The sequence below is a fragment of the Lolium perenne genome, chromosome 1 (genome assembly GCF_019359855.2).
Source record: "Lolium perenne isolate Kyuss_39 chromosome 1, Kyuss_2.0, whole genome shotgun sequence".
Lineage (NCBI taxonomy): Eukaryota > Viridiplantae > Streptophyta > Magnoliopsida > Poales > Poaceae > Lolium > Lolium perenne.
Genome location: NC_067244.2, coordinates 226849314 through 226874774, shown reverse-complemented (window position 1 = coordinate 226874774; position 25461 = coordinate 226849314). Strand labels below are relative to the sequence as shown.

At 42.4% G+C, this 25461-nt stretch overlaps 3 protein-coding genes across 4 annotated transcripts; 1 reads left to right on the top strand and 2 right to left on the bottom strand.

The window, feature by feature from the left end:
• Positions 1 to 37: 37 nt before the first annotated feature.
• LOC127327187 (plant cysteine oxidase 5) lies at positions 38 to 4622 on the bottom strand. 2 transcript variants are annotated; one of them, XM_051353961.2, is made up of 6 exons: positions 4437 to 4622; positions 3443 to 3549; positions 3162 to 3325; positions 2888 to 3035; positions 2148 to 2348; positions 38 to 1416 (listed from the first exon to the last, which is right to left on the bottom strand). In XM_051353961.2, the coding sequence occupies exons 2-6, from the start codon at positions 3540 to 3542 to the stop codon at positions 1373 to 1375; spliced, it is 657 nt and encodes a 218-aa protein (XP_051209921.1). In that variant the 5' UTR covers positions 3543 to 3549; positions 4437 to 4622; the 3' UTR covers positions 38 to 1372. The 2 variants fall into 2 exon arrangements, with proteins under 2 accessions (XP_051209921.1, XP_051209920.1); XM_051353960.2 differs by lacking the exon at positions 38 to 1416 and adding an exon at positions 1621 to 2053 and having other exon boundaries at positions 4437 to 4617.
• LOC139834246 (uncharacterized) lies at positions 147 to 1034 on the bottom strand. The gene has a single exon (XM_071824730.1). The coding sequence runs from the start codon at positions 1032 to 1034 to the stop codon at positions 147 to 149; it is 888 nt and encodes a 295-aa protein (XP_071680831.1).
• A 4224-nt stretch (positions 4623 to 8846) lies between the features above and the next one.
• LOC127323809 (uncharacterized) lies at positions 8847 to 10721 on the top strand. Its single transcript, XM_051351951.2, has 7 exons — positions 8847 to 8898; positions 9054 to 9180; positions 9570 to 9662; positions 9779 to 9872; positions 9935 to 10120; positions 10215 to 10440; positions 10528 to 10721. The coding sequence occupies exons 3-7, from the start codon at positions 9626 to 9628 to the stop codon at positions 10612 to 10614; spliced, it is 630 nt and encodes a 209-aa protein (XP_051207911.1). The 5' UTR covers positions 8847 to 8898; positions 9054 to 9180; positions 9570 to 9625; the 3' UTR covers positions 10615 to 10721.
• Positions 10722 to 25461: the final 14740 nt, after the last annotated feature.

Here is a 25461-nt window from a genome sequence, read left to right as displayed (position 1 = left end):
TTAGATAACGCGTGTTTTTTTTTGAAATTGTAAACACATATATTAAGGTCATCAAGCCGCCTCATTAAAAACCTTCCGGTCCCCTTCAGTACCCCGGAAGGAAAAGAGTGCGTCTGGAACTTGATGCCTTCTCAACAGAAAGTTGTTTACATAGTTACATCCCGAATTACATCACTCAAAATAAAATCAGGAGGCCTACCATCCCAACCAAACCCATTACGAGATTCATATGCCATCTTAGCTAAATTGTGGGCTACAACATTTGCATCACGGGGGCAGTGTTGAAAAAACACCAAGTCCATAGATCTTGCCTTCTGGAAACAATCTGCCAACACCGCTGTGTAGGGACTCCAAATTTCTATATCACCATTACAAGCCTTGATCAACTCCAACGAATCTGACTCGATATAAGCTGAGAAACATCCTATCTGTTCAAGAAACTCCAGTCCTTTAAGAAGGGCGGTTGCTTCTGCATTTTCAGCACACATCATATTATTTAGCAGACAAGCTTTTCCCGCAATTGCTTCCCCCTTATCATTACGCAAAACCATCCCCGCAGCACCAGAACCATATTGATAATATGAGGCATCAATATTCAATTTCCGATGTCCTTTAGGTGGTTTTGACCATCTAATTTCTTTATCCTCAGGCTTTTTTGTAGCAGCTCCATAATTTGCCGCCAGAGCTGTAATCGCGAAAGCTGAACTGGCAGGTGCACTCACATTTTCTCCTTTAACAATCTGCCTTCTTTGCCACCAGATGTACCAACATCCCACCACTACTAGTTCATGCGTCTTCAACTGTTCCAACATAGGTACATTGTTATTTGATGAACACAGGATATGCTCGAGAACCACCGATCCCGACCTATCCACTATCATTGCCTGTTTGATCATGTTCAACAGTCCCAGCTCGCGCCACACCTCCGTCGCTCTAGTACATCCAAATAATAGATGTTTAATGTCCTCTGGACCAAGGCTGCAAATCGGACACTGGGGCTGAACCTTGATGTGTCTTGATGCTAGGACAATCATGCCCGGAACCACTCCATGCAGAGCCTTCCACGTAAAAATCTGCACTTTGCTAGGAACATTCAGGTTCCAAATTTTCTCCCAAACCGGATTCACTTGTGATGATCCTTGACCGTCCCCTCTCCTTGTCTTATGTCCGAATTGATATTCCCACTCAACGTAGTATGCCGAACGAACTGAGAACACATAGCTCTTTGTATGATGCCAAGCAATAAAATCCTCCGTCAGATGGGGACTAAGAGGGATTCTCAAAATTCTTTCTGCATCAGCTGGAAGAAAAAGCGACCGAAGGAGGTCTTCATCCCATAAGCTTGTCATAGATAACGCGTGTTCAAATACTGCTAGGATTTAATTACCAAACCGCCAGTCCAAAGGTTGCGAATTGCTGCAATGATCATAAAAGGGTGGATTGATGCACCATACAGTGTTGTTGCAAAATAAAAGACAACATATATTTCAGATATATATCTATACATATTTTTTTGTTTGAGTAGATGATTATTATTGCTGACACGTTTTAGCTTTTGTCTTAGATTATGAAACAAAACATACATGTTGTTATATTGCAAGTACAAAGAATATAATAAGAAAACCCACCAGTCAGGATATCTCAAACAACACAAAATATGCTCTAAGAAAGGTTATACCATACCCCTCATGGCTTCATCATTGTTTTGCAAAACTAAAGTGAAATGTTCGCAGATCGCATTGACATGTACATGACTAACCGCGAACTGCAAATCAGTGGTCTAATGGTACATGCGACAAAGTGACACACAGGAGAAGCTAAAATCATGCATCCTCTTCCAGCCAACAGGCGTGTTATAGTTTTATTTGCTTTTCTGGATATGGAAGAACTCTTCTGGCTCTGCATCGTGAGATGGTGCATAGACATGCTCTGGGCATTAGAGATTCTCATCTTATTATAGGACCCTTGTAGGAACCGCTTGTAACAGAAAACCCCTCCGGAGGTTGATGGCCCTCCAGTTCATCCAACCAAACAACTTCTGAGCAATTCGGTGCTAATATATTTGAAGCAAATGTGGGGAAAAAACAAATGACAGTTCAGTGCTAGTACAACAGTAAGCATACATGGTACAATGGAGTTTAAATTACCAGGTGATTCATTTAGTGAAGACTTCTTGAAGTACGAACAGTCCCTGCCCACACCTGGCAAGTATGGAGGACAAAGAACATCGAAGACAGCACAAGGCGTGATTGCCCTAAATGTGTGGATGTTACCACCTCTATCAGGAAAAAGAACCGTAGTCTGAGGTCGAGACATTTCACAGTCCTTAAAAAGCTTCGCTGGTCTAGCTGTAAGTTCCACACCAGAAATTTTGGTGCAAGTTGTATAAAGACAGAAACAGAAATATCTTAGTGAACGGGAGTTGTTCTACAAAGCACACGCATGAAGAAAACAAGGTGGAATGCAGTTGCACAAAACAGCAAAGTCAAATTCAGTAGACAACGAAGAACTGAATTCTTTGCTGGCAAGAAAAAAGAATGATTTAATTTTCATAAACATGCACGGTTCATTGTGAGGTACTAATCAGCTGATGTGCTTATGGACAAGATGATATATTAAAAGTAAGTAACTTCTTTGTTTAACTTCCTGAACATACTTGTGCATATTAGCAGTGTAAACTATGAAATATATTTTTTACAACATATATACTTTTCCCATAAGGAAAAAAACGGAACATAATATATAGTTGACTACAATCAAGATGATTAGTGGATTACTACCATAAAATTCTGAAACTGGCATTTATTATGGAGAATACTTTATTAGAAAGCAATTATGGATAAGTCTTCAGTAACATAAATAAAAAATATTTAATATCAGAACGTACCCTTCAGTTGTTCAGTTTGATCGTTTACATCGATCCAGTCATATGACTCCACATGCAGTTCTCCGTAGAGAAGTTTGCTCAGCACAGTCATTCCTGGATGATCGTGAAGAGGAATGATAGATGACGGTGGCATACAAAATATGCCCATCTGCGAGGATTTGAATAATAGTCTTCATTAAATTTTCTGGGTAAACCAAAGAAGATAATAAAAACTCCATTGGTGTATCATTAGTTGCAGAAATGCCATTGGTATCAAATGAATTGATAGTCTTACAGAGAAGGTTTCACATTCATGAATATGCATATATTTTATTGGAGGCATATCCTGGTCTGTGCCATTAGGTTCTCGCCTCCCATTCGAATCGTGGCTTGGATTATTCCAGTTACGGGCGACATATGCTTCTTGCTCCAGACCAACGTCGGAAGGCCTTATTTTATCTGAAGAAAATTAAACCGTGTCAAGGCTGAACAATTGCTCACCTGAGATTTGTTTTCCAATTGTCACTATATTACAAACAAGAAACAACCCCTTAAGGGGAGTTGACATTGGCTCACCTAATATCGTGAGGACTCTCTGAAGTGCTTCCTCAGATATGGGTCCATCCACAGAGAATGACTCCTCACATGCAGTGCACAAATTCTTTATTTTTGGCATTCTGGACCTGAATATATTGTTATGAAAGTAAGAACTGTTGAGCTCACGAGGCCTTGTTATATCTAGCAGCAAGCACTGAAGAATTGCACAACTGATCAATGCAAGCATGTTTCTTCAGAATTGCACGACTGATCAATACAAGCATGTTTCTTCAGGGCATAAGTTGCCAATCCGTTACACTGTTCAAACCATAACAGTACTAACAAACCGAAAAAGCTGACATAACTCTGTGATGTTTCTTTATCATTGAATGATGTCGTGATGTTTCTTCAGAATTGCACTTGTGCTACAGTAAAGCATCAACACTGCTCTGTTGGGAGAGCAGCCTTCAAGTTTAGACATGCGAATGGCATAGGCTTTTGGAGTCAAATGTTTTACCGATTACGATGCCACACCTTATCCCAGAATGTGTTAAATAGCATTGCAGTAGTACTGCCACACAAGTGCACATTTTTCATCTAGCCCATGATCGATCAGATAAGCAGATATTGCATCCCCTGAGTATCATGGACTAAAATTAAGACTACATACGTCAGCACCAAGTGTATGGCAGTCAGATCTAAAGAAAAATGATAAATCTGTCTGGATTTGGAAGAGCAAACCGCGCCATGTCCCGAAAAAATAATACAGTAGGAAAGGAGCATGGCAACAGATGTCGCTAGACGCTAGCTCAACATGCAGAGAAAGTAGGAGCAGAGGCTATGCGATCCGGCAGGACGGCTGCGTTCTGCCATCGCCATCGTCCGATCCTTTTCCAGTGCAGGCTCAACACGGGGTTCACGGCGAGAACATAATCGATACATTCAATCGACATTCGATATGATCGCCAGAACCCAGCGAGACAATTCAAATCCACTCGCAACAACAGAGGGAAGCGAAAAAAGAAAAACTCACTTCGCGGCTCCGATGAACCGGGGAGGGGAGACGAACACCGGAGGACGGCGAACGATGCAGCTTCGCTATGGCGATTGGCGGAGATGGGGAGGTGCGGAAAGCTCGGAGATAGTGTGGAACTCGCGAAGTCGCCTCCCCCAGGTTATACTAGACGAAATTGTCCGGGTCGCGGGGTGGCGGGTCCGACGAGAGTGGGCGGCCCGCCTGTCATTCTGCAGGGGCGCGAGATTTTTTATCTGGCCGATTCCAATCGTACGAGGAAGACGGTGAATATCTTTTGTTTTTTCTGGGTATGTGCGTGGGCCCGGATGCAGAAGACCGATCTGCGACTGCACAGTGTGCACAATTTTCCGAACCCGTGACAGATGGGACCCGAGCGACTGATCGCCGGAAGATGATACAGCGACGACGGTCAGACCGTGTACCACAACTGAGGAGCAATTGCCAAAACGCCTTGAAGTTTTGGTGAAACTGAGAAATTGAGGTATCAATAGACTGAAGTATTCTGTAAGGTGCTACGGGATCTAGAAGGAACTCTACTACGCTGTGTTTGGATTACGCTGTGTTTGGATGCATAGAATTGAAAATGGAATTGATTTGGGTTAGAAATTCCAAATCTGGAGAATCAACCTGAGGTTGGGTGGTTAGGAGGGTGGTTGTACCCCTAGCCCACCAGAGTTCAAATCCCAGATTTGACATCTGTGTGTCTCATTAAGGCAGAATATTCATTCAGTGAGAGGCGACGTTCCCGTCGATAGCGAGGCGCCAGTGGTGACTTCGTCAATTTCAAGATCCCGTCGGCTCAGTCTTTCGGAGGTGCTCATAGGGGTAGGATGTGTGTGTGTGCGTTCATGGGGGTGAGTGTATGTGAGCGTCTGCGTTGTACTGTGTTTCTAAAAAAAAAATTCCAAATCTAAGATGAAAATGAATTGACTTCCAATTCAAATTCTGTTGTTTGGATGTGCTCAGAATTTGTTGTTTGAATCAAAGAGTGTGCCCAATTCCAAATCATATTTGGATGTACAAACTTGGAATTTGATATATTTCGGAATTTTGTGCACACCACCTGACCGGATGGAAAGGGCCGCGCTCGTCCCCAACGTGCTCAAGTTCGTCATGGCTCGCGAGGGAGCCGGTGACCGGCGTTGGTCGAAATCAGCCTCCAGGTCACGCGGCGGCGGTGCTTGGGGCGGGCCAAAGTCGGCTTCGGACGGATCTCCTCCAGGGGCACGGGCCGGCGGCGGTTGAAGGTGCACGAGGCGGCGGTGGTTGGGGCGGGCCAGATTCGAACGGTTCTCCTCCATGGGCACGCGTCGGCGGCGGTTGCAGGGGCACACGGCGGTGGTCGCGGCGGGGGGAGGGGGCGACGTTGCAGGGGCACGCGGCGGCAGTCGCGTTGGGAGGCGGCGACGTTGCAGGGGCACGCGGCAGTGGTCGCTCGCGTCTGGAGGGAGGCAGTGACAACCGCGTCGGGGAGGTCCCTGGAGGTAGGCGGCGGGCGGCGGCGGTCAAGCTCTCTGATTCTCGAGCGACGAAGAGAAACGCTAACGACGAAGAGACAGGCGAACTTTCCACGAGATTCTGAGGGTGTGAGCTCGGAAAGTCTCGCGGGCTGTTTACACAGGCCGAAGCGGTATGTGGAATTGGGCTCAGTTTCCAGGCAATGATTCTGAGGCCTATCCAAACGGTGGAAAGTGACCGCAAATTCCAGATTCGGTGATTCTGAGCCCAATTCTGCGCATCCAAACACAGCACTAGATTAATCACACAACAAGGAATTCGCTCCATAATCCACCCAACCACCCCCGAGCGTGTCTGCACGGCATCGGCCGGGTTCACAATTCACAAACACTTATGCTCCGGTGCTCCTCCCCTGAAAAAAATCTAGGAGCGTCAAACACAACAACGGTGGAGATCTTTTCCTACCTGTTTGTAAGCGGGGGTAAGATCATAAATTTAGTGTAGGTCCACCGTCCGTACAGTTCTGTACAGGCCTGTATGGCATGCATCATGTTGTATCTTTTTTTTGTACGTATCTACGATTTTAAAACAAAGTATGCACGATGTGGAGCGGTACTTAGGCAGATGAGATCGTTAACGGGTCAAGTGACCTCTTTTTTTCTTCTTACGCGACATACACATACTGTATCAATACACACAGGGTTGGATATGAGTTTCGGCGGACCTAACACACGAAAAAAAACTAACTATGACTCTTCAACTTACATTTAGGGGGGAGCACCGGAGCAACCCTCGTTCACAAATCATTACAACATGCCCTATCTCCGGGCTCATGACTAGCTTATATAGCATAGCTAAGATGGGCCGGGTTTCACTTGGTCCAGTCCGCACTGGCGTAGCGAGTTGAAGCCTTCCTTTCCCTCCTGGGCTAGGCTTGCTACTTGGTGACGATGCGAGCGAATCAGTGTCGTTCCCACCCGAGCCTTGATCAGTAGGAGTACCAGGGTCGTTGACACTCCCCCGTTGTTGAAGATCTGCTTGCCTCCAAGCAGGAGCATGAGGAAAATGCTCGTGCAACGAATCATGGTCTTCCCAGGTTGCTTGCGCTGGAGACGAGCCACTCCGAGCATGTTGGATGTGTTAAAATTTTGTTTCAAACCGCACATATTGCCACTTAAAAAATTGGACTTGTGATCTTCCATGTAATCTACTTTGGCTAGCTTTTGAACAGGTCTAAGCGGGTTAAATTGCAAATGAGAATTCAGGCACAAACTACAAAGTATGTGGACCACGAGTCTGGGTTGTCAAACGCGTCGAACATGATATGTGGCCCTAACACACGAGTCTAGGTTTTGTCAAACGCGTCTAAATTAAGCAGTTTCGGACTGCAACAATGCACGTTGCGCTGGGAAATTGCAACTCGATCAAATTCGATCACACACCGACCTTTGTCCACGTCCGAATAGAACTGTAACGCTGACCCTTCTGCCTATGAGCAAGTACAATAAGTCCTAGTCAGCTGGCTATAAGGATTAAAATAATATATTGTTGCTTAGTTGGAAGAGAGAGAGGAGGAGAGAGAAGAGGAGTGGGCTCTTAGACTGCTCATAGTGGGAGTAACTTAGGTAGTAACATCACACATTTCAAGGTGTTTTGGTGACATGTCATAGCAATAAATGAAGAAAGAGAGGGAGGTGGTAACTAGCTATGTTACCATAACATCACATACCCCAAGATAAAATGAGTCTACAAACTAATAAATGAGGCTTTGCATGATACCATCTCTAAGTTACTTTCCACTATGAAGGTAGTAACATGGACTAGTAACTTATGCATGACACCACCTTATGTTACTCCCCACTATGAGCAGCCTTATGCAAGAGCCAGCTCTAGCACGTGCTTGTAGGAAGTGAGAGTGAATGTTGGACCATATATAGATAAAATGGTACAATTTTATAGCTCACTATTGTACATGTTGGCTCTACAATGACTATAGATGACATGGCACTTATCTTATAGCCAACAGTTGGCTCTACTATTAAACTTGGTCTAATAGCCCCCAACATCACCCGGCTTTACCGGAACCAAAATCCACACCATCGATCGAGTCCGCCGCCATGCCGTGGTTACGTGGCGTGCGCCCACGCACGGCCGGCGAGGCAGACCGCCTCAGCGCGCTGCCGGAAGAGCTGATCCATCTCATACTGAGCAAGCTGGGCACCCGGGCCGCGCTCTCGGCCGCCGTCCTGTCCAGGCGCTGGGCGCGCATCCCGCGCGACCTCCCGGCGTTCGACTTCAGGATGCGCGACATACTCCCGCCGGAGTATGAACGGACCGTCGCACTCCGCGCGCGCAACCTGCCGCGCGACAAGGCTTTGGCCAGGACGCTTGACGGCCTGGTGGCGAGCTGCGAGCGCTGTACCATGAAGGTGTTCCTCGACGGCATCACTGGCTTCTTGGAAGCGGACGGTGGCCACGCGCGCCGGCGTGCCAAGACCCTCCGTCTCGAATTTTTCGAGACACACGACGTTGGCGTCGTGGACCGGCTGGTCGCCGCCGCGGTCGGGGCATGGGGAGTGGAAGAACTGGAGGTGGTCGTCAGGCATGCCGCGTCCACCTGCCCGGAAGACGCGCCGCCGGCCTACACCTTGCGCCTCAAGGAGGACGGCCAAAGGTCGCGCGTGCGCAGCCTGACCCTGGGAAACTGCATGGTGCCGCGGCCGCTGCAGCGCTACGACGCGCTCACCACGCTGATCCTACGAGACATGGCGAGAGCGGTTTTCCTAACGGAACCGGTAACTACCGGTCACGCATCGCCCGTCCGTTTTTTCGTCGAGATTCGGGCAGGCTTCCACTTATTCACATGAATTTAATCGTATTGAGTGGCAGATTTCTTCCCCGGTGGCAGCGTATGAATGTATCGGTAGACGACGGTGACGGTGGGTCCCAGCTGCGTCTCAACTTTCCTTCATTGCCGCCGCCAGGAATCGTGGGGATAGAGGTATGTAGATCTTGATTTCAGTTGCTTGAACCGTTGTTTTTTATATTCCAGTTATTGGATTTATTAGTTGAATCACTGAATCAGACTCCACATCTACATTTTACATGTAATTCGACCTACAGCTTTGAGATTTTTTTGGTTTCGGTTTGTTCCAGGAACTATGGATCTGGGGGAGGGCATGAACAAGGAGTGCTACATCTCATTGCAATCAGCGGGGAGCGGAGTAACTTTCACAGAACTCCTTACCATGGTTGCTACTGAAGCAGAGCAGTCTAAGTTGACGTAAGTACTCTGCCCAATCCACTGGATATTGGAATCAACTTGTGTAACAGTTTTCTGTTTTCCCTCATAATATGTAGCTGCTAATTGCAGTTGCCGTACATATCTTAGTTCATAATCGAATTCCATATAATAAACATAAAATATATAGATAGGGAAAGTACAAAGTATATGGCAATTAGGACTCAAAAATAAATTATGCATGGCCCGAAATAATTTGATGTAAAGGCAACAGAATTGAGTCTTCTTCAGAATGGTGGTACTTGTATTGAACATTTATAAGTAAATACGCTGATTTTGATCTGCACATTTAATCACTGTTGTAGACATGCATATATCTCAAATTCTATTATGCTTACTTTATTTAAATGTAATATGATGCAAGTAAACAGCGTTGACCGCCACGCTCAAGTAAACGAACAGATGGTTGTTGGATCTGCAGAGGAAAATGAAACTGAAAAGTGCATTGACAGTAGTGCAAATCGGTAAATGCCCAGTCTGCGGACATTTAAATTATGTCAATTCCTCACCTAGATGAAAGATATAGCCATAACGGTTCATACATATTTAATGCAGCACATATTTTACAATCATTGTGCAGAGCTGAAGGTAACATTGAGGAAGGATTTTTGGATACAAATCTGGAATTTAGTACGGAAGACATTAACACAGCCAGGAGCTGCTTTCGATAGAAGGTTGATTAAACATCTTACTCAAAAAAAAGTGCATTAAGTATTAACAAATGTAATTTCTGTAGGGAGGGTAATTTTGGTTCAAAATTACCGGACGAATCCATAGGAACTAGCTGTTTCGTTGATAGTTCAGTTAACTTTGGGGGTAGTAACTGCTCCGACGGTATTTCTAAGGCTTCATTCTCGAGAACAATTTCCAATTACCAGCTGGAGGAAGAATGTGGGGCAACGGATGTGACATCGCAAGTAAGGTAAGATTGAAGAGATAGAGATAATATTTGGACGCATATTCATGACCTGGTTATGCATCAAACTTGTTAAAACTACCATCTTGGGTTCCTGCAGGGAATTTAATGGTGGTCTAATAGAAGAGTCAATGAGGAAATACTGTGAAGATAAAAAAAGCGTCATGTTCGAACCTGAGGTTGGAATGCAGTTTTCATTTACAGAAGAAGCATTCCAGTTCTACAACATGTACTCCTGGGTGTTAGGGTTCATCATCAGATTAGGTGATAACTACACAACAAAGACAAAGCAAAGGACAATGCAAGAATACCTTTGCCAGCGACAGGTAGAGAAGAATCCAACTTAACTTTCTAATCTGCTGTTGTTAATATATCTATGGCATGCATTAGCTAATATATTTGTCATATTGCAGGGTAATGGTGATGAGACAAAAAATTCGACAACGAGGTGTGGTTGCAAAGCAATGATGAGGGTGGCAACAAATGATAGCTGTAAGTAGTATGTGAAAAAGTTTATTGCTGAACACAACCATGATATGGTAGAGAGTTGTGGAGAAAAAAACATTTGGCTTCACATAGACAGATAGATATGCACACTAAGGAGATGGTAAGGCATCTAAGAGAGAACAATGTTAGCCTTACAAGAGTAAATTTAGTTATGGGTAGCTTGTTTGGCTCAATGGATAAAGTTCCTTTCAGTAAGAAGACACTGAGAACTGTTTGTTCAAACATAGCAAAAGAAGCTCTTGTCGATGATGTACAAAAAACTTTGCAGTCATTTAGGGAAAAGATATCCAGAGATCCTAGGTTTGTTTTCACAGCAGAGTTAGATGTGGACAACATACTTAATTCACTAATGTGGACCAGTGGTAGAAGCAGGTCACTGTACCAGCATTTTGGAGATGTCATAACTTTTGACACGACTTATGAGACTAACATCTATAAAATGCCATTTGGCATGTTTGTCGGTGTGAACAATCACTTCTAGAGTGTCATATTTGCTGGTGTTTTGTTGACGAACGAGACCGCAGCAAATTTTAAATGGGCATTTCAGGAATTTGTAGCAATGATGGGGGGGAAGTGTTGGAGATATGCCCAAGAGGCAATAATAAAATGGTTATTATAATATATCTTTGTGTTTATGATAATGTTTACATACCATGCTATAATTGTATTAACCGAAACATTGATACATGTGTATTATGTGAATAACAAGGAGTCCCTAGTAAGCCTCTTGTATAACTAGCTTGTTGATTAATAGATGATCATGGTTTCATGATCATGAACATTGGATGTTATTAATAACAAGGTTATGTCATTATGTGAATGATGCAATGGACACACCCAATTAAGCGTAGCATAAGATCACGTCATTAAGTTATTTGCTATAAGCTTTCGATACATAGTTACCTAGTCCTTTAGACCATGAGATCATGTAAATCACTTATACCGGAAGGGTACTTTGATTACATCAAACGCCACTGCGTAAATGGGTGGTTATAAATATGGGATTAAGTATCCGGAAAGTATGAGTTGAGGCATATGGATCAACAGTTGGATTTGTCCATCCCGATGACGGATAGATATACTCTGGGCCCTCTCGGTGGAATGTCGTCTAATTAGCTTGCAAGCTTATGAATGGTTCATAAGAGACCACATACCACGGTACGAGTAAAGAGTACTTGTCAGGAAACGAGGTTGAACAAGGTATAGAGATACCGATGATCAAACCTCGGACAAGTAAAATATCGTGTGACAAAGGGAATCGGTATCGTATGTAAATGGTTCAGTCGATCACTAAAGTCATCGTTGAATATGTGGGAGCCATTATGGATCTCCAGATCCCGCTATTGGTTATTGGTCGGAGAGAGGTCTCAACCGTGTCTGCATAGTTCACGAACCGTAGGGTGACACACTTAAGGTTTGATGTCGTTCATGTAGATATGGAATATGGAATGGAGTTCGAAGTTTTGTTCGGAGTCTCGGATGGGATCCAGGACATCACGAGGAGGTCCGGTGAATAAGATTCATATATAGGAAGTCATATTCCAAGTTTGGAAATGATCTAGTGCATTTATGGCAGGTTCTAGAAGGTTCTAGAAAAGTCCGGAAGAAATCAGTATGGAAGGCAAAGTCCCGGAGGGACTCCACCAAGCTTGGCCGGCCAACCCTAAGGGGGTGGAGGCCCAGGTGGACTCCACCATAGGTGGCCAGCCACCCCACCTAAGGGAAGGGTGGGAGTCCCACCTTGGGTAGGACTCCCCCCTTGAGTAGGTTTCCCACCTATGGGAGGTTTTGTTGTTGGGGTCTTATTCGAAGACTTGGACTACAACTCTTGGGGATTTCCACCTATATAATGAGGAGGAGAGGGAGGGGGCAGCCACTCTTGGCCGCACCACCTAGGGCTGCCCATGGCCGGCGCCCTAGCCACCCCCTCTCCCCAAACCCTAGCCTCTCCTCCTCCACATAATACTCCCGCAGCGCATAGGCAAAGCCCTGCCGGAGTTCTCCACCACCACCGCCACCACGCCGTCATGCTGTCGGGATTCCGAGGAGGATCTACTACTTACGCTGCCCGCTGGAACGGGGAGAAGGACGTCGTCATCAACACCGAACGTGTGACCGAGTACGGAGGTGCTGCCCGATTTGTGGCACCGTCAAGATCTTCTACGCGCTTTTGAAAGTAGCAAGTGATCATCTTCTGCAACAACGAGATCTAATCTCGTAGGCTTTGGAAATCTTCAAGGGTTAGTCTCGTTCATCCCCTTGATACGTCTCCAACGTATCCATAATTTCTGATGTTCCATGCTTGTTTTATGACAATACTTACATGTTTTGCTTGCACTTTATAATGTTTTCATGCATTTTCCGGAACTAACCTATTAACAAGATGCCACAAAGGTGCCGTTCTGTTTTCTGCTGTTTTTGGTTCCAGAAAGGCTGTTCGGGCAATATTCTCGGAATTGGACGAAATCAACGCCAAACATCCTATTTTTCCCGGAAGCATCCAGAACACCGAAGAAAAGTCGGAGGAGAGCCAGGGGGCCACCAGAGGGGTGGGCCGCGCGGGCCACACCCTGGCCGCGCCCCCTATGGGGAGGCCACCCTGTCGACCCTCCTGCGCCGCCTCTTCGCCTATATAACCCCTTTCGACCTAAAAACGCAGCACCAATTGACGAAACTCCAGAAAGACTCCAGGGGCGCCGCCGCCATCGCGAAACTCCAATTCGGGGGACAGAACTCTCTGTTCCGGCACCCTGCCGGGACGGGGAAGTGCCCCCGAAAGCCATCTCCATCGACGCCACCGCCTCCATCATGCTCCGTGAGTAGTTCCCCCATGGACTACGGGTTCTAGCAGTAGCTAGTTGGTATACTCTCCCCCATGTACTTCAATACAATGATCTCATGAGCTGCCTTACATGATTGAGATTCACCTGATGTAATCGGTGTTGTGTTTGTTGGGATCCGATGGATGATACATTACGATTAGTCTATCTATAAAGTTTGTGAAGTTATTGTTGCTGCAATCTTGTTATGCTTAATGCTTGTCACTAGGGCCCGAGTGGCATGATCTTAGATTTAAGCTTTATACTTGTTGCTTAGATTGTATCTATAAGTTGTATGCACATGTCGCTGTCCGGAACCAAAGGCCCCGAAGTGACAGAAATCGGGACAACCGGAGGGGATGGCGGTGATGTGAGGGACACATGTTTTCACGGAGTGTTAATGCTTTGCTCCGGTACTCTATTAAAAGGAGTACCTTAATATCCAGTAGATTCCCTTGAGGCCCGGCTGCCACCGGCTGGTAGGACAAAAGATGTTGTGCAAGTTTCTCATTGCGAGCACGTACGACTATATACGGAAAACATGCCTACATAATTAATGAATTGATGTTCTATCTTAATGCTTTGATTCCTATCAATTTCCCAACTGTAATTTGTCCACCCAACACCTGTCACTTGTTATTGGAGAGTTGCCACTAGTGTAGATCGCTGGGAACCCCGGTCCATCTCTCATCATCATATACTTGTTCTACATGTCATTGGAAGTAGTATCAACTATTTTCTGGTGCCATTGCTCTCATATTGTTATTATCGTCTGTGTTATTCATTACTGCTCTCATATTACTGCTACTTTCACATCACCCCTGTTGCTAGGGCTTTTCCAGGTACAGCTGAATCTACAACTCAGTTATTAAGGCTTATAAGTATTCTTTACCTCCCCTTGTGTCGAATCAATAAATTGGGTTATACTACCCGCGAAGACTGCCGCGATCCCCTATACTTGTGGGTTATCAAGACTGTTTTCTGGCGCCGTTGCCGGGGAGGCATAGCTCTACTCATAAGTTTACCTGGGGAGTACACTCTACCTCTCTCTCTGTTTTTATTTTGTTTAGTTTACTTTTATCTAGTTTATTTGTGCTTAGTTTATTTCTGTCTAGTATTATTTTGCTTAGTTTACTTTTGCTTAGTTTATTTTTGTCCTGTTTTATTTTATACCCAAAAATCCATAAAAATTTGAAAAACCTAAAAATTAAAAACTTCTGTTATGGGAGAACCTACAACCTACTTGGAGCTTATGGAATATTATAATAACTATAGAAAATCAAGAACTGGTGAAGTAATGAGTGCTGTGATAGAAAAATTAAATACAATTGCTAAAATCTTACTTAAACGCCATGATATAAACTGTTGCTCTCAACAGGATACTAAACATCTTAAATTTCAATGTGGCTTTAGTGAGGAATTTTTTATTAAGAGCTATAATCATAATTGCTATATTCATTATGGGTTCGAAGAGGTAGAACAATTTGTCGTATTTATGGGAGCCTCTGAGATAGAATCCTTCATGGTTGAGAATTATGAAACTTGCGTTGTTTGTAAGGACCTTAAAGATTATGTCTCTTCTATCCTTAATTTTTTCAATGAAAGCTATAGTAATAATCCTTATATCGTTGATTATAAAGAGAGACTCATTAATGCACAAGAATGCACTCACAATTTGCAGGAACCGGTGGAAGAAGAAATTGATGAACCTGAAAGCTCATTGGATGAAAAAGAGGAGGAAATTGATGAACCTGAAAGCTCATTGGATGAAAAAGAAGAGGAGAGCGACGAACAAAAGGAGGAAGAATGGATTAGCTACCCATGCCAACCTTCTAATGAGAGTAACTCTTTATCTCCTACACTATTTGATTGTCCTCCATGCTTACCGGAAGAGGTTGAATGTTATGTTCCTGTGGATTCTCTTGAAATAGTACCTATGAGTAAAACTTGTGAGAATAATTATGCTACTGTTATTTATGATAATCCATGCTACTTTGATAAATCTTATGATAATGCTTTGTTTGTGCCTGATGTCGAAATGCATGGTACTAAAGAATTTTGCTTAGCAAATGTTTATGATAAAGCTCTAGATGATGGCCCTATGTTACTTGATACTATTAATTGTACTACTAATGAAAATGGGATTGGAGAGTTCTTGACTTATTCTATGAGTCCCATATCTCTTGAGATTGATCAACTACCTTGTTATATTATTAATAAAAGAAAGTTTAAAAGTTTTAATTCCACTATTCTTGAACTTGATAAAAATTATATGTTTGTGGATCATGAAAAGTATGCTGCATGTGATAGTTATATTGTTGATTTTATTCATGAAGCTACTGAAAATTATTATGAGAGAGGAAAATATGGTTGTAAAAATTTGCATGGTACTAAAACACCTCTCTATATGCTTAAAATTTTGAAGTTACGCTTGTTCTATCTTCCTATGCTTGTTACTTTGCTTTTCATGAACTTGTTTATTTACAAGATTCCTTTGCATAGGAAGCATGTTAGGCTTAAATGTGTTTTGAATTTGCCTCTTGATGCTCTCTTTTGCTTCAAACACTATTTCTTGCGAGTGCATCCTTAAAACTGCTGAGCCCATCTTAATGGCTATAAAGAAAGCAACTTCTTGGGAGATAACCCATGTGTTATTTTGCTACAGTAATTTGTTTTATATTTGTGTCTTGGAAGTTGTTTACTACTGTAGAAACCTCTCCTTATCTTAGTTTTGTGTATTGTTGTGCCAAGTGAAGCCTCTAATCGAAGGTTGATACTAGATTTGGATTTCTGCGCAGAAACAGATTTCTATCTGTCACGAATCTGGGCTGTTTTCTCTGTAGTTAACTCAAAAAAATATGCCAATTTACGTGCGTGTTCCTACGATATGTACGCAACTTTCATTAGTTTTGAGTTTTCTGATTTGAGCAACGGAAGTATTTATTAAAAATTCGTCTTTACTGGCTGTTCTGTTTTGGCAGATTCTGTCTCTGTTTTTTGCATTGTCTCTTGTGGACTTTAAGCAAGGCTTTCTAGACGTGGAGAGCCGTAGCTAATGTTTTATTGAGTTCTTGCAATGTGTCACTACATGACCAAGATGGATTCAAATTTTTTGAGTACTAACCCCTCTAATGAAGTTTATGAGAAGTTTGGTGTGAAGGAAGTTTTCAAGGGTCAAGAGAGGAGGATGATATATGATCAAGAAGAGTGAAAAGTCTAAGCTTGGTGATGATGCGTATGTAGGATAACGTTGCATAGAAAACAAAAATTTTCCTACCGCGAACACGCAATCCAAGCCAAGATGCAATCTAGAAGATGGTAGCAACGAGGGGGTATCGAGTCTCACCCTTGAAGAGATTCCAAAGCCTACAAGAGGAGGCTCTTGTTGCTGCGGTAGACGATCACTTGCCGCTTGCAAAAGCGCGTAGAAGATCTTGATCACGATCGGTTCCGGCGCCACGAACGGGCAGCACCTCCGTACTCGGTCACACGTTCGGTTGTTGATGAAGACGACGTCCACCTCCCCGTTCCAGCGGGCAGCGGAAGTAGTAGCTCCTCTTGAATCCGACAGCACGACGGCGTGGTGTCGGTGGCGGTGTAGAAGTCCGGCGGAGCTTCGCTAAGCAATGCGGGCAATATGGAGTGGAGGAGCAAAGCTAGGGTTTGGGAGGGGGTGGCCGGCCACTCAAGGGGGCGGCCAAGCTATGGTCTTGGGGTGATCGGCCCCCTCCCTTGGCCCCTCATTATATAGGTGGATCCCAAGTGTTGGTGTCCAAGTCTTCGAATAAGACCCGAAACCAAAACCTTCCATAGGAGGGGGCAAACCTAGCCCAACTAGGACTCCCACCCAAAGGTGGGATTCCCACCTCCCATGTGGGGGGTGGCCGGCCCCCTATGGTGGAGTCCACTTGGGACTCCACCCCCACTAGGGCTGGCCAGCCATGGAGGTGGAGTCCCTTGTGGACTCCACCTTCCTTGGTGGTTTCTTCCGGACTTTTCTAGAACCTTCTAGAACCTTCCATAGAACCTTCCGCGACATTTTAATTCACATAAAATGACATCCTATATATGAATCTTATTCTCCGGACCATTCCGGAACTCCTCGTGATGTCCGGGATCTCATCCGGGACTCCGAACAAATATTCGAACTCCATTCCATAATTCAAGTGCTACCATTTCAACATCCAACTTTAAGTGTGTCACCCTACGGTTCGAGAACTATGTGGACATGGTTGAGTACTCACTCCGACCAATAACCAATAGCGGGATCTGGAGATCCATAATGGCTCCCACATATTCAACGATGACTTTAGTGATCGAATGAACCATACACATATATTACCAATTCCCTTTGTCTCGCGATATTTTACTTGTCCGAGGTTTGATCTTCTGTATCACTCTATACCTTGTTCAACCTCGTCTCCTGACAAGTACTCTTTACTCGTACCGTGGTATGTGGTCTCTTATGAACTCATTCATATGCTTGCAAGACATTAGACGACATTCCACCGAGAGGGCCCAGAGTATATCTATCCGTCATTGGGATGGACAAATCCCACTGTTGATCCATATGCCTCAACTCATACTTTCCGGATACTTAATCCCACCTTTATAGCCACCCATTTACGCAGTGGTGTTTGGTGTAATCAAAGTACCTTTCCGGTATAAGTGATTTACATGATCTCATGGTCATAAGGACTAGGTAACTATGTATCGAAAGCTTATAGCAAATAACTTAATGACGAGATCTTATGCTACGCTTAATTGGGTGTGTCCATTATATCATTCACACAATGACATAACCTTGTTATTAATAACATCCAATGTTCATGATTATGAAACTAATCATCTATTAATCAACAAGCTAGTTTAAGAGGCATACTAGGGACTTCTTGTTTGTCTACATATCACACATGTACTAATGTTTCGGTTAATACAATTCTAGCATGATATATAAACATTTATCATAAACATAAAGATATATAATAACCACTTTATTATTGCCTCTAGGGCATATCTCCTTCAGTCTCCCACTTGCACTAGAGTCAATAATCTAGTTTACATTTGTAAAGATATAACACCTTGGCCTTCTGGTGCTTTATCATGTTTTGCTCACGGGAGAGTTTTTAGTCAACGGATCTGACATGCTCAGAAACGTATGTATTTTGTAATTCATTTGCGTCTCAACGCATCACTCATTTCCAAATGAGTTGGCATTAAATATGTTTGATCTTCTGATGGAACCTTAATTCCGCGGTCTGAAATATGTCACTAATATTGTCACACACAATATAGCTTCAAAGTTCTGACTCTTGTCGGAACTACACCAAGTTCTCAAAGAACCTCTTGACTTAACATCTTTTGTCATTGTCAAAACAATGACATAATCTGCCTTCTTTTGTAGAATCCGTCACAATATTTAGAACTCTTCTAAATCTAGCATAGACAACTTCTAGCTCATTGTGCTACCTTTTAAACAACACTTAGTCTAATTTGAGATTGAAATTATATTTTATATGTGACAAAACCAATATCGGTGTAACACCTTACAGCGATTTGTTTGTCATTTCTTCATACAAAAAAATATATATATATATCCTTAGTTTTTCTAAAGTACTCAAGGATATTCTTACTGTCGTCCAATGATCATCATATGAATCATTCTGGTATATGCTCATAACACTTTATAGCACATGATATCTGATTGTGTACATATTATTCGTGATCTATAATCACTCATGTGTTTTTACTCATTGAGTGTCAGATACACTCAAGTTTTGTTAAAACTTTAACATGACAAGAATATTTTCTTAATATTTCTATATTGAACTATTTCAATATCTATTCTATGTACTTTGACTTAAACTTATTTATGTGTTTCAATCTATCTTCATAGATCTTGACACTAAATTTGTTTCAGTCCATATCCTTTCATTGAAGTTAATTTCTCAATGAATCCTTTTAATCAAGTATATAATTACATCATTTATAACCAACTATATGTCACCTACATAAAGTATTATAAATATGTCTTAGCGCTCCCACTTAATTTCTTGCAAATGCAAGCCTCTTCATCGTCTCTGATGAAATCAAAAAACTCTTTGACTATTTCATCTGGTGAAGATTCCTACTCCGCGATACTTACTTCATCCAATTGAAGTTCGTATACCTATCTAGTATTCCACAGACCAGCAAAACTCTTGGTTGTATCTTGTATACACCTTTAATACATACTTCTGGTAAGTAATGTATTTTGCCATCCTACTAGCATATCTCATAAAAGAAATATGTAGTAATTACTAGAATAATCCACATAGACTATAAGCATTGCTACGGAAGATCTAATCTTATCGTAGTCAACTCTTTGAACTTTGTTGTAAACAATTTTTCAACAAGTCGAGCTTTCTTCAAGGATATTTCATCCAAGTCTATAGATCCATTTACTTTCAAAAAGTATTCATCTATTATGGATTTCATGGCGCATGGCCATTTTAACGGAGTCAGGGCTCATCATAACTTCTTTGTTTGTAGTTGGTTTATCATTGTTCAAAATCAATCCTTTGTCCACAAATCATTTATTTGATCACAAAGTAAACCATACCTACAAGGTTCAATATGTACTTCGATCTCCATGACTAAAACACTTTGTAGTCATGGGAGCCATGATCGTTGTGGCCGCTTCCGAAACCAATTCCGATGCTGTGCTACTCTGATCATTATGCTCAGGTTCATAAACCTTATCAAATTATATTGTCCTCCCACTCAAATACTTCACTAGAAACAATTTCTCGGAAATAAGAAACATTGACAAACACTTTTGTCTTTGTCTCGTGGGAAGAATTCCCAATCAATTCTCTAGGATAACCAACAAAGATATTCATCCGATTTTGGTTGTAAACTCTTAGACCAAAATTTAAATAAAGGACTATTAGGGTTTATACCCATGCCATAACTTGTATGGTGTCATTTCATCGGATCATGATGATGCTCTATTCAGTGTAAAAAGCGGTAGCCACTAAAGCATAATCCACAAAAATATAATGACATCAATATTTTATCTCATCATTGACCCAACAAGTATTGGATACATCTCTTGGATACTTCTTCATCACTATGATACTCCAAGAAACGTGAGTTGTAGAACAATTTCATAACTCTCTTAGATGTTCGCTAAAACTCGTAATTCAAATATTTCCACCATGATCCAATCATAGATATTTGACTTTTCTATTACGATGATTTCCACTTCATGCTGAAATTTATTTGAATCCTATTTAAATGTTTCAAACTTTTCCTTATTGAATATATCCACATATATACTCAATTCATTGTTTGAAAGTTTTCATGAAGTAGAAGAATCTTCCGCACACAACTATGCCCAGTGAACCACATATATCATTATGTATGTTTTCACTAAGTTAGTTGCCCGTTCAACTCTTCGGCCTATGAACGGTATTTCAGTCATTACCTTTTAGAAAAGATTTTGCAAGTGCCAAACGATTCAACAAATCGAATGACTCCAAAAATCCATTTGCATGGAGTTCCTTCATGCGATCCTTTCTAACATGACCTAAATGGCGGTTCCACAAATAAGTGGAATTCAAATCATTTGCCTTATGGCATTTTTAGCGTCAGTGTTATGTATGTGTGTTTCACCATTAAGATTTATAATAACTTATCCATTGTACATGGAGCAATGTCATAATTTAAACAACTCATTGTTTTCATTTGACCAGAGCAAAATAACAATTATTAAGTTCTTTATTATAAATTCTAAGGGCTAGATAGAATGCTAACGACGAACATAATAACACTTTATTTTGTTCCAGGCGTGCATTCTTATCATATTCCTTGTCAGTCACTTAGGCCATTGTATTCTTGTATTGCGTTGTTTTGTATGACACTTCATACCAACCAATATAGTACTAATACCCAAGAATTTCATTGTGTGACTTAACTAGGAATACAACCATAACATGTATATCATTTATATACACCTGAGCTAGACTTTCTAGTCTTTTCTTATCTTTTTGCCAGAATATCTTTTGCAGTTTCTCTTTTAGCTTTCCTCATTATTCAGAAAAATACTTCAACATCAATAACTTCTAGGTTTGTTGGTCAAATATCAATAACCTTGAGGTTCTTACTTTGAAGTTGATCATCATATGACAAGTATTCTAGATTTCACTTATTAGTAACTATGATGAACAATTTCACTCATAATTTTATCCATCAATTCATGACAACTTTTTGAGACCATGTCTGTACATGCTAGGCTCATAAAGTTTAACCTTAGTATTCGCATGTGCAAATCTGGCTTGCACCCGTTGTAAGCACACGTAGAATCTATAACACCCGATCATCACGTGATGCTTCGAAACGACGAGTCTTAGCAACGGTGCATACTAAGGATGATAACTTCATGGATATGCGAATATCATTAGTGCCCCAATAGTTGGAGGATTGTGACGTCTGGCGTCTTCAACCTTCATACATTCCCATAAAACTTATGAGTTTATGTAGTCTCACCAAATTATATTCTATCATCTTGCAATAAGGTCTTAGATATCACATATATCTCATACCTTGATTATTTCTGAAAACTAAATTTTCAGCTCCTTACTTTTCAAACAGATTTGAACTTCAAGTTTCACGGAGACAAGATAATTTTAGGTACTAATTGAAACCATAGTTCTTTGAATCAACAATGTGAGGTTTGCTAAAAGTTTGCAATAGGACTTAATTATATTTTGATTCTTTAACAATACGGTACCAGTCCGTAAAGTTTCTTGTCAGATTTTAACAGTATTTCTATCTCAATTACAAGACTAGCGCATAGTAGTAAACGGATGCCAATACTACAAAATTAATTCAAAATACTACTCAAACTATGTTTATGATAATTAGTTCATGTTTTAATCTAATTACTAATGAACTCCCACTTAATACAACATCCCTCATAGTTGTTAAGTGGTACACGATCCAAATACACTACACCAAAAACCGATCATCACGTGAGATGATGTAGCTTTAATGGTGAACATCAACATGTTGATCATATCATCCATATGACTCGTGTTCAACCTTTCGGTTTCCGTTGTCCCGAGGCCATGTCTGTATATGCTAGGCTCGTCAAGCAAACCCAAGTATTCCGCGTGTGCAACATGGCTTACACCCGTTGTATGTGAATCATTGAATCTATCACATCTGATCATCACGAGATGCTTTGAAACGACGAACTGTTACAACGGTGCATACGAGGGGAGAACACTTTATTATCTTGATATTAATGTGAGGGATCATCTTATAATGCTACCGTCGCGTTCTAAGCAAAATAAGATGCATAAAAGGATTAACATCACATGCAGTTCATATGTGATATGATATGGCCCTTTTGTCTTTGCGCCTTCGATCTTCATCTCTAAAGCACGGACATGATCTCCATCATCAACGGGCATGATCTCCATCATCGTCGACGTAGCGTCAAGGTTCATGGCGCCGTCTTCATGGTTGTTCACCTCATGTAGCAACTATAACAACTACTTTGAAATACTACTCAACATGAAATTTAAAGACAACCATAAGGCTCCTGCCGGTTGCCACAATACAATAATGATCATCTCATACATATTCATCATCACATTATGGCCATATCACATCACCAAACCCTGCAAAAACAAGTTAGACGCTCTCTAATTTGGTTTGCATATTTTACGTGGTTTAGGGTTTTCGATATAGATCTAATCTACCTACGAACATGAACCACAACGTTGATACTAATGTTGTCAATAGAAGAGTAAATTGAATCTTTACTATAGTAGGAGAGACAGACACTGCAAGAAGCCTCTTATGCAATACAAGTTGCATGTCGAACGAGGAACAAGTCTCATGAACGCGGTCATGTAAAGTTAGTCCGAGCCGCTTCATCCCACTATGCCATAAAGATGCAAAGTACTCAAACTAAAGATAACAAGAGCATCAACGCCCACAAACCATTGTGTTCTACTCGTGCAACCATCTATGCATAGACACGGCTCTGATACCCCTGTAGGATAACGTTGCATAGAAAACAAAAATTTTCCTACCGCGAACACGCAATCCAAGCCAAGATGCAATCTAGAAGATGGTAGCAACGAGGGGGTATCGAGTCTCACCCTTGAAGAGATTCCAAAGCCTACAAGAGGAGGCTCTTGTTGCTGCGGTAGACGATCACTTGCCGCTTGCAAAAGCGCGTAGAAGATCTTGATCACGATCGGTTCCGGCGCCACGAGCAACGGGCACCTCCGTACTCGGTCACACGTTCGGTTGTTGATGAAGACGACGTCCACCTCCCCGTTCCAGCGGGCAGCGGAAGTAGTAGCTCCTCTTGAATCCGACAGCACGACGGCGTGGTGTCGGTGGCGGTGTAGAAGTCCGGCGGAGCTTCGCTAAGCAATGCGGGCAATATGGAGTGGAGGAGCAAAGCTAGGGTTTGGGAGGGGGTGGCCGGCCACTCAAGGGGGCGGCCAAGCTATGGTCTTGGGGTGATCGGCCCCCTCCCTTGGCCCCTCATTATATAGGTGGATCCCAAGTGTTGGTGTCCAAGTCTTCGAATAAGACCCGAAACCAAAACCTTCCATAGGAGGGGGCAAACCTAGCCCAACTAGGACTCCCACCCAAAGGTGGGATTCCCACCTCCCATGTGGGGGGTGGCCGGCCCCCTATGGTGGAGTCCACTTGGGACTCCACCCCCACTAGGGCTGGCCGGCCATGGAGGTGGAGTCCCTTGTGGACGCCACCTTCCTTGGTGGTTTCTTCCGGACTTTTCTAGAACCTTCTAGAACCTTCCATAGAACCTTCCGCGACATTTTAATTCACATAAAATGACATCCTATATATGAATCTTATTCTCCGGACCATTCCGGAACTCCTCGTGATGTCCGGGATCTCATCCGGGACTCCGAACAAATATTCGAACTCCATTCCATAATTCAAGTGCTACCATTTCAACATCCAACTTTAAGTGTGTCACCCTACGGTTCGAGAACTATGTGGACATGGTTGAGTACTCACTCCGACCAATAACCAATAGCGGGATCTGGAGATCCATAATGGCTCCCACATATTCAACGATGACTTTAGTGATCGAATGAACCATACACATATATTACCAATTCCCTTTGTCTCGCGATATTTTACTTGTCCGAGGTTTGATCTTCGGTATCACTCTATACCTTGTTCAACCTCGTCTCCTGACAAGTACTCTTTACTCGTACCGTGGTATGTGGTCTCTTATGAACTCATTCATATGCTTGCAAGACATTAGACGACATTCCACCGAGAGGGCCCAGAGTATATCTATCCGTCATTGGGATGGACAAATCCCACTGTTGATCCATATGCCTCAACTCATACTTTCCGGATACTTAATCCCACCTTTATAGCCACCCATTTACGCAGTGGTGTTTGGTGTAATCAAAGTACCTTTCCGGTATAAGTGATTTACATGATCTCATGGTCATAAGGACTAGGTAACTATGTATCGAAAGCTTATAGCAAATAACTTAATGACGAGATCTTATGCTACGCTTAATTGGGTGTGTCCATTATATCATTCACACAATGACATAACCTTGTTATTAATAACATCCAATGTTCATGATTATGAAACTAATCATCTATTAATCAACAAGCTAGTTTAAGAGGCATACTAGGGACTTCTTGTTTGTCTACATATCACACATGTACTAATGTTTCGGTTAATACAATTCTAGCATGATATATAAACATTTATCATAAACATAAAGATATATAATAACCACTTTATTATTGCCTCTAGGGCATATCTCCTTCAGCGTAAAGCACACGCTCGTTGGGAACCCCAAGTGGAAGGTGTGATGCGTACAGCAGCAAGTTTCCCTCAGTAAGAAACCAAGGTTTATCGAACCAGTAGGAGTCAAGAAGCACGTCGAAGGTTGATGGCGGCGGGATGTAGTGCGGCGCAACACCAGGGATTCCTGCGCCAACGTGGAACCTGCACAA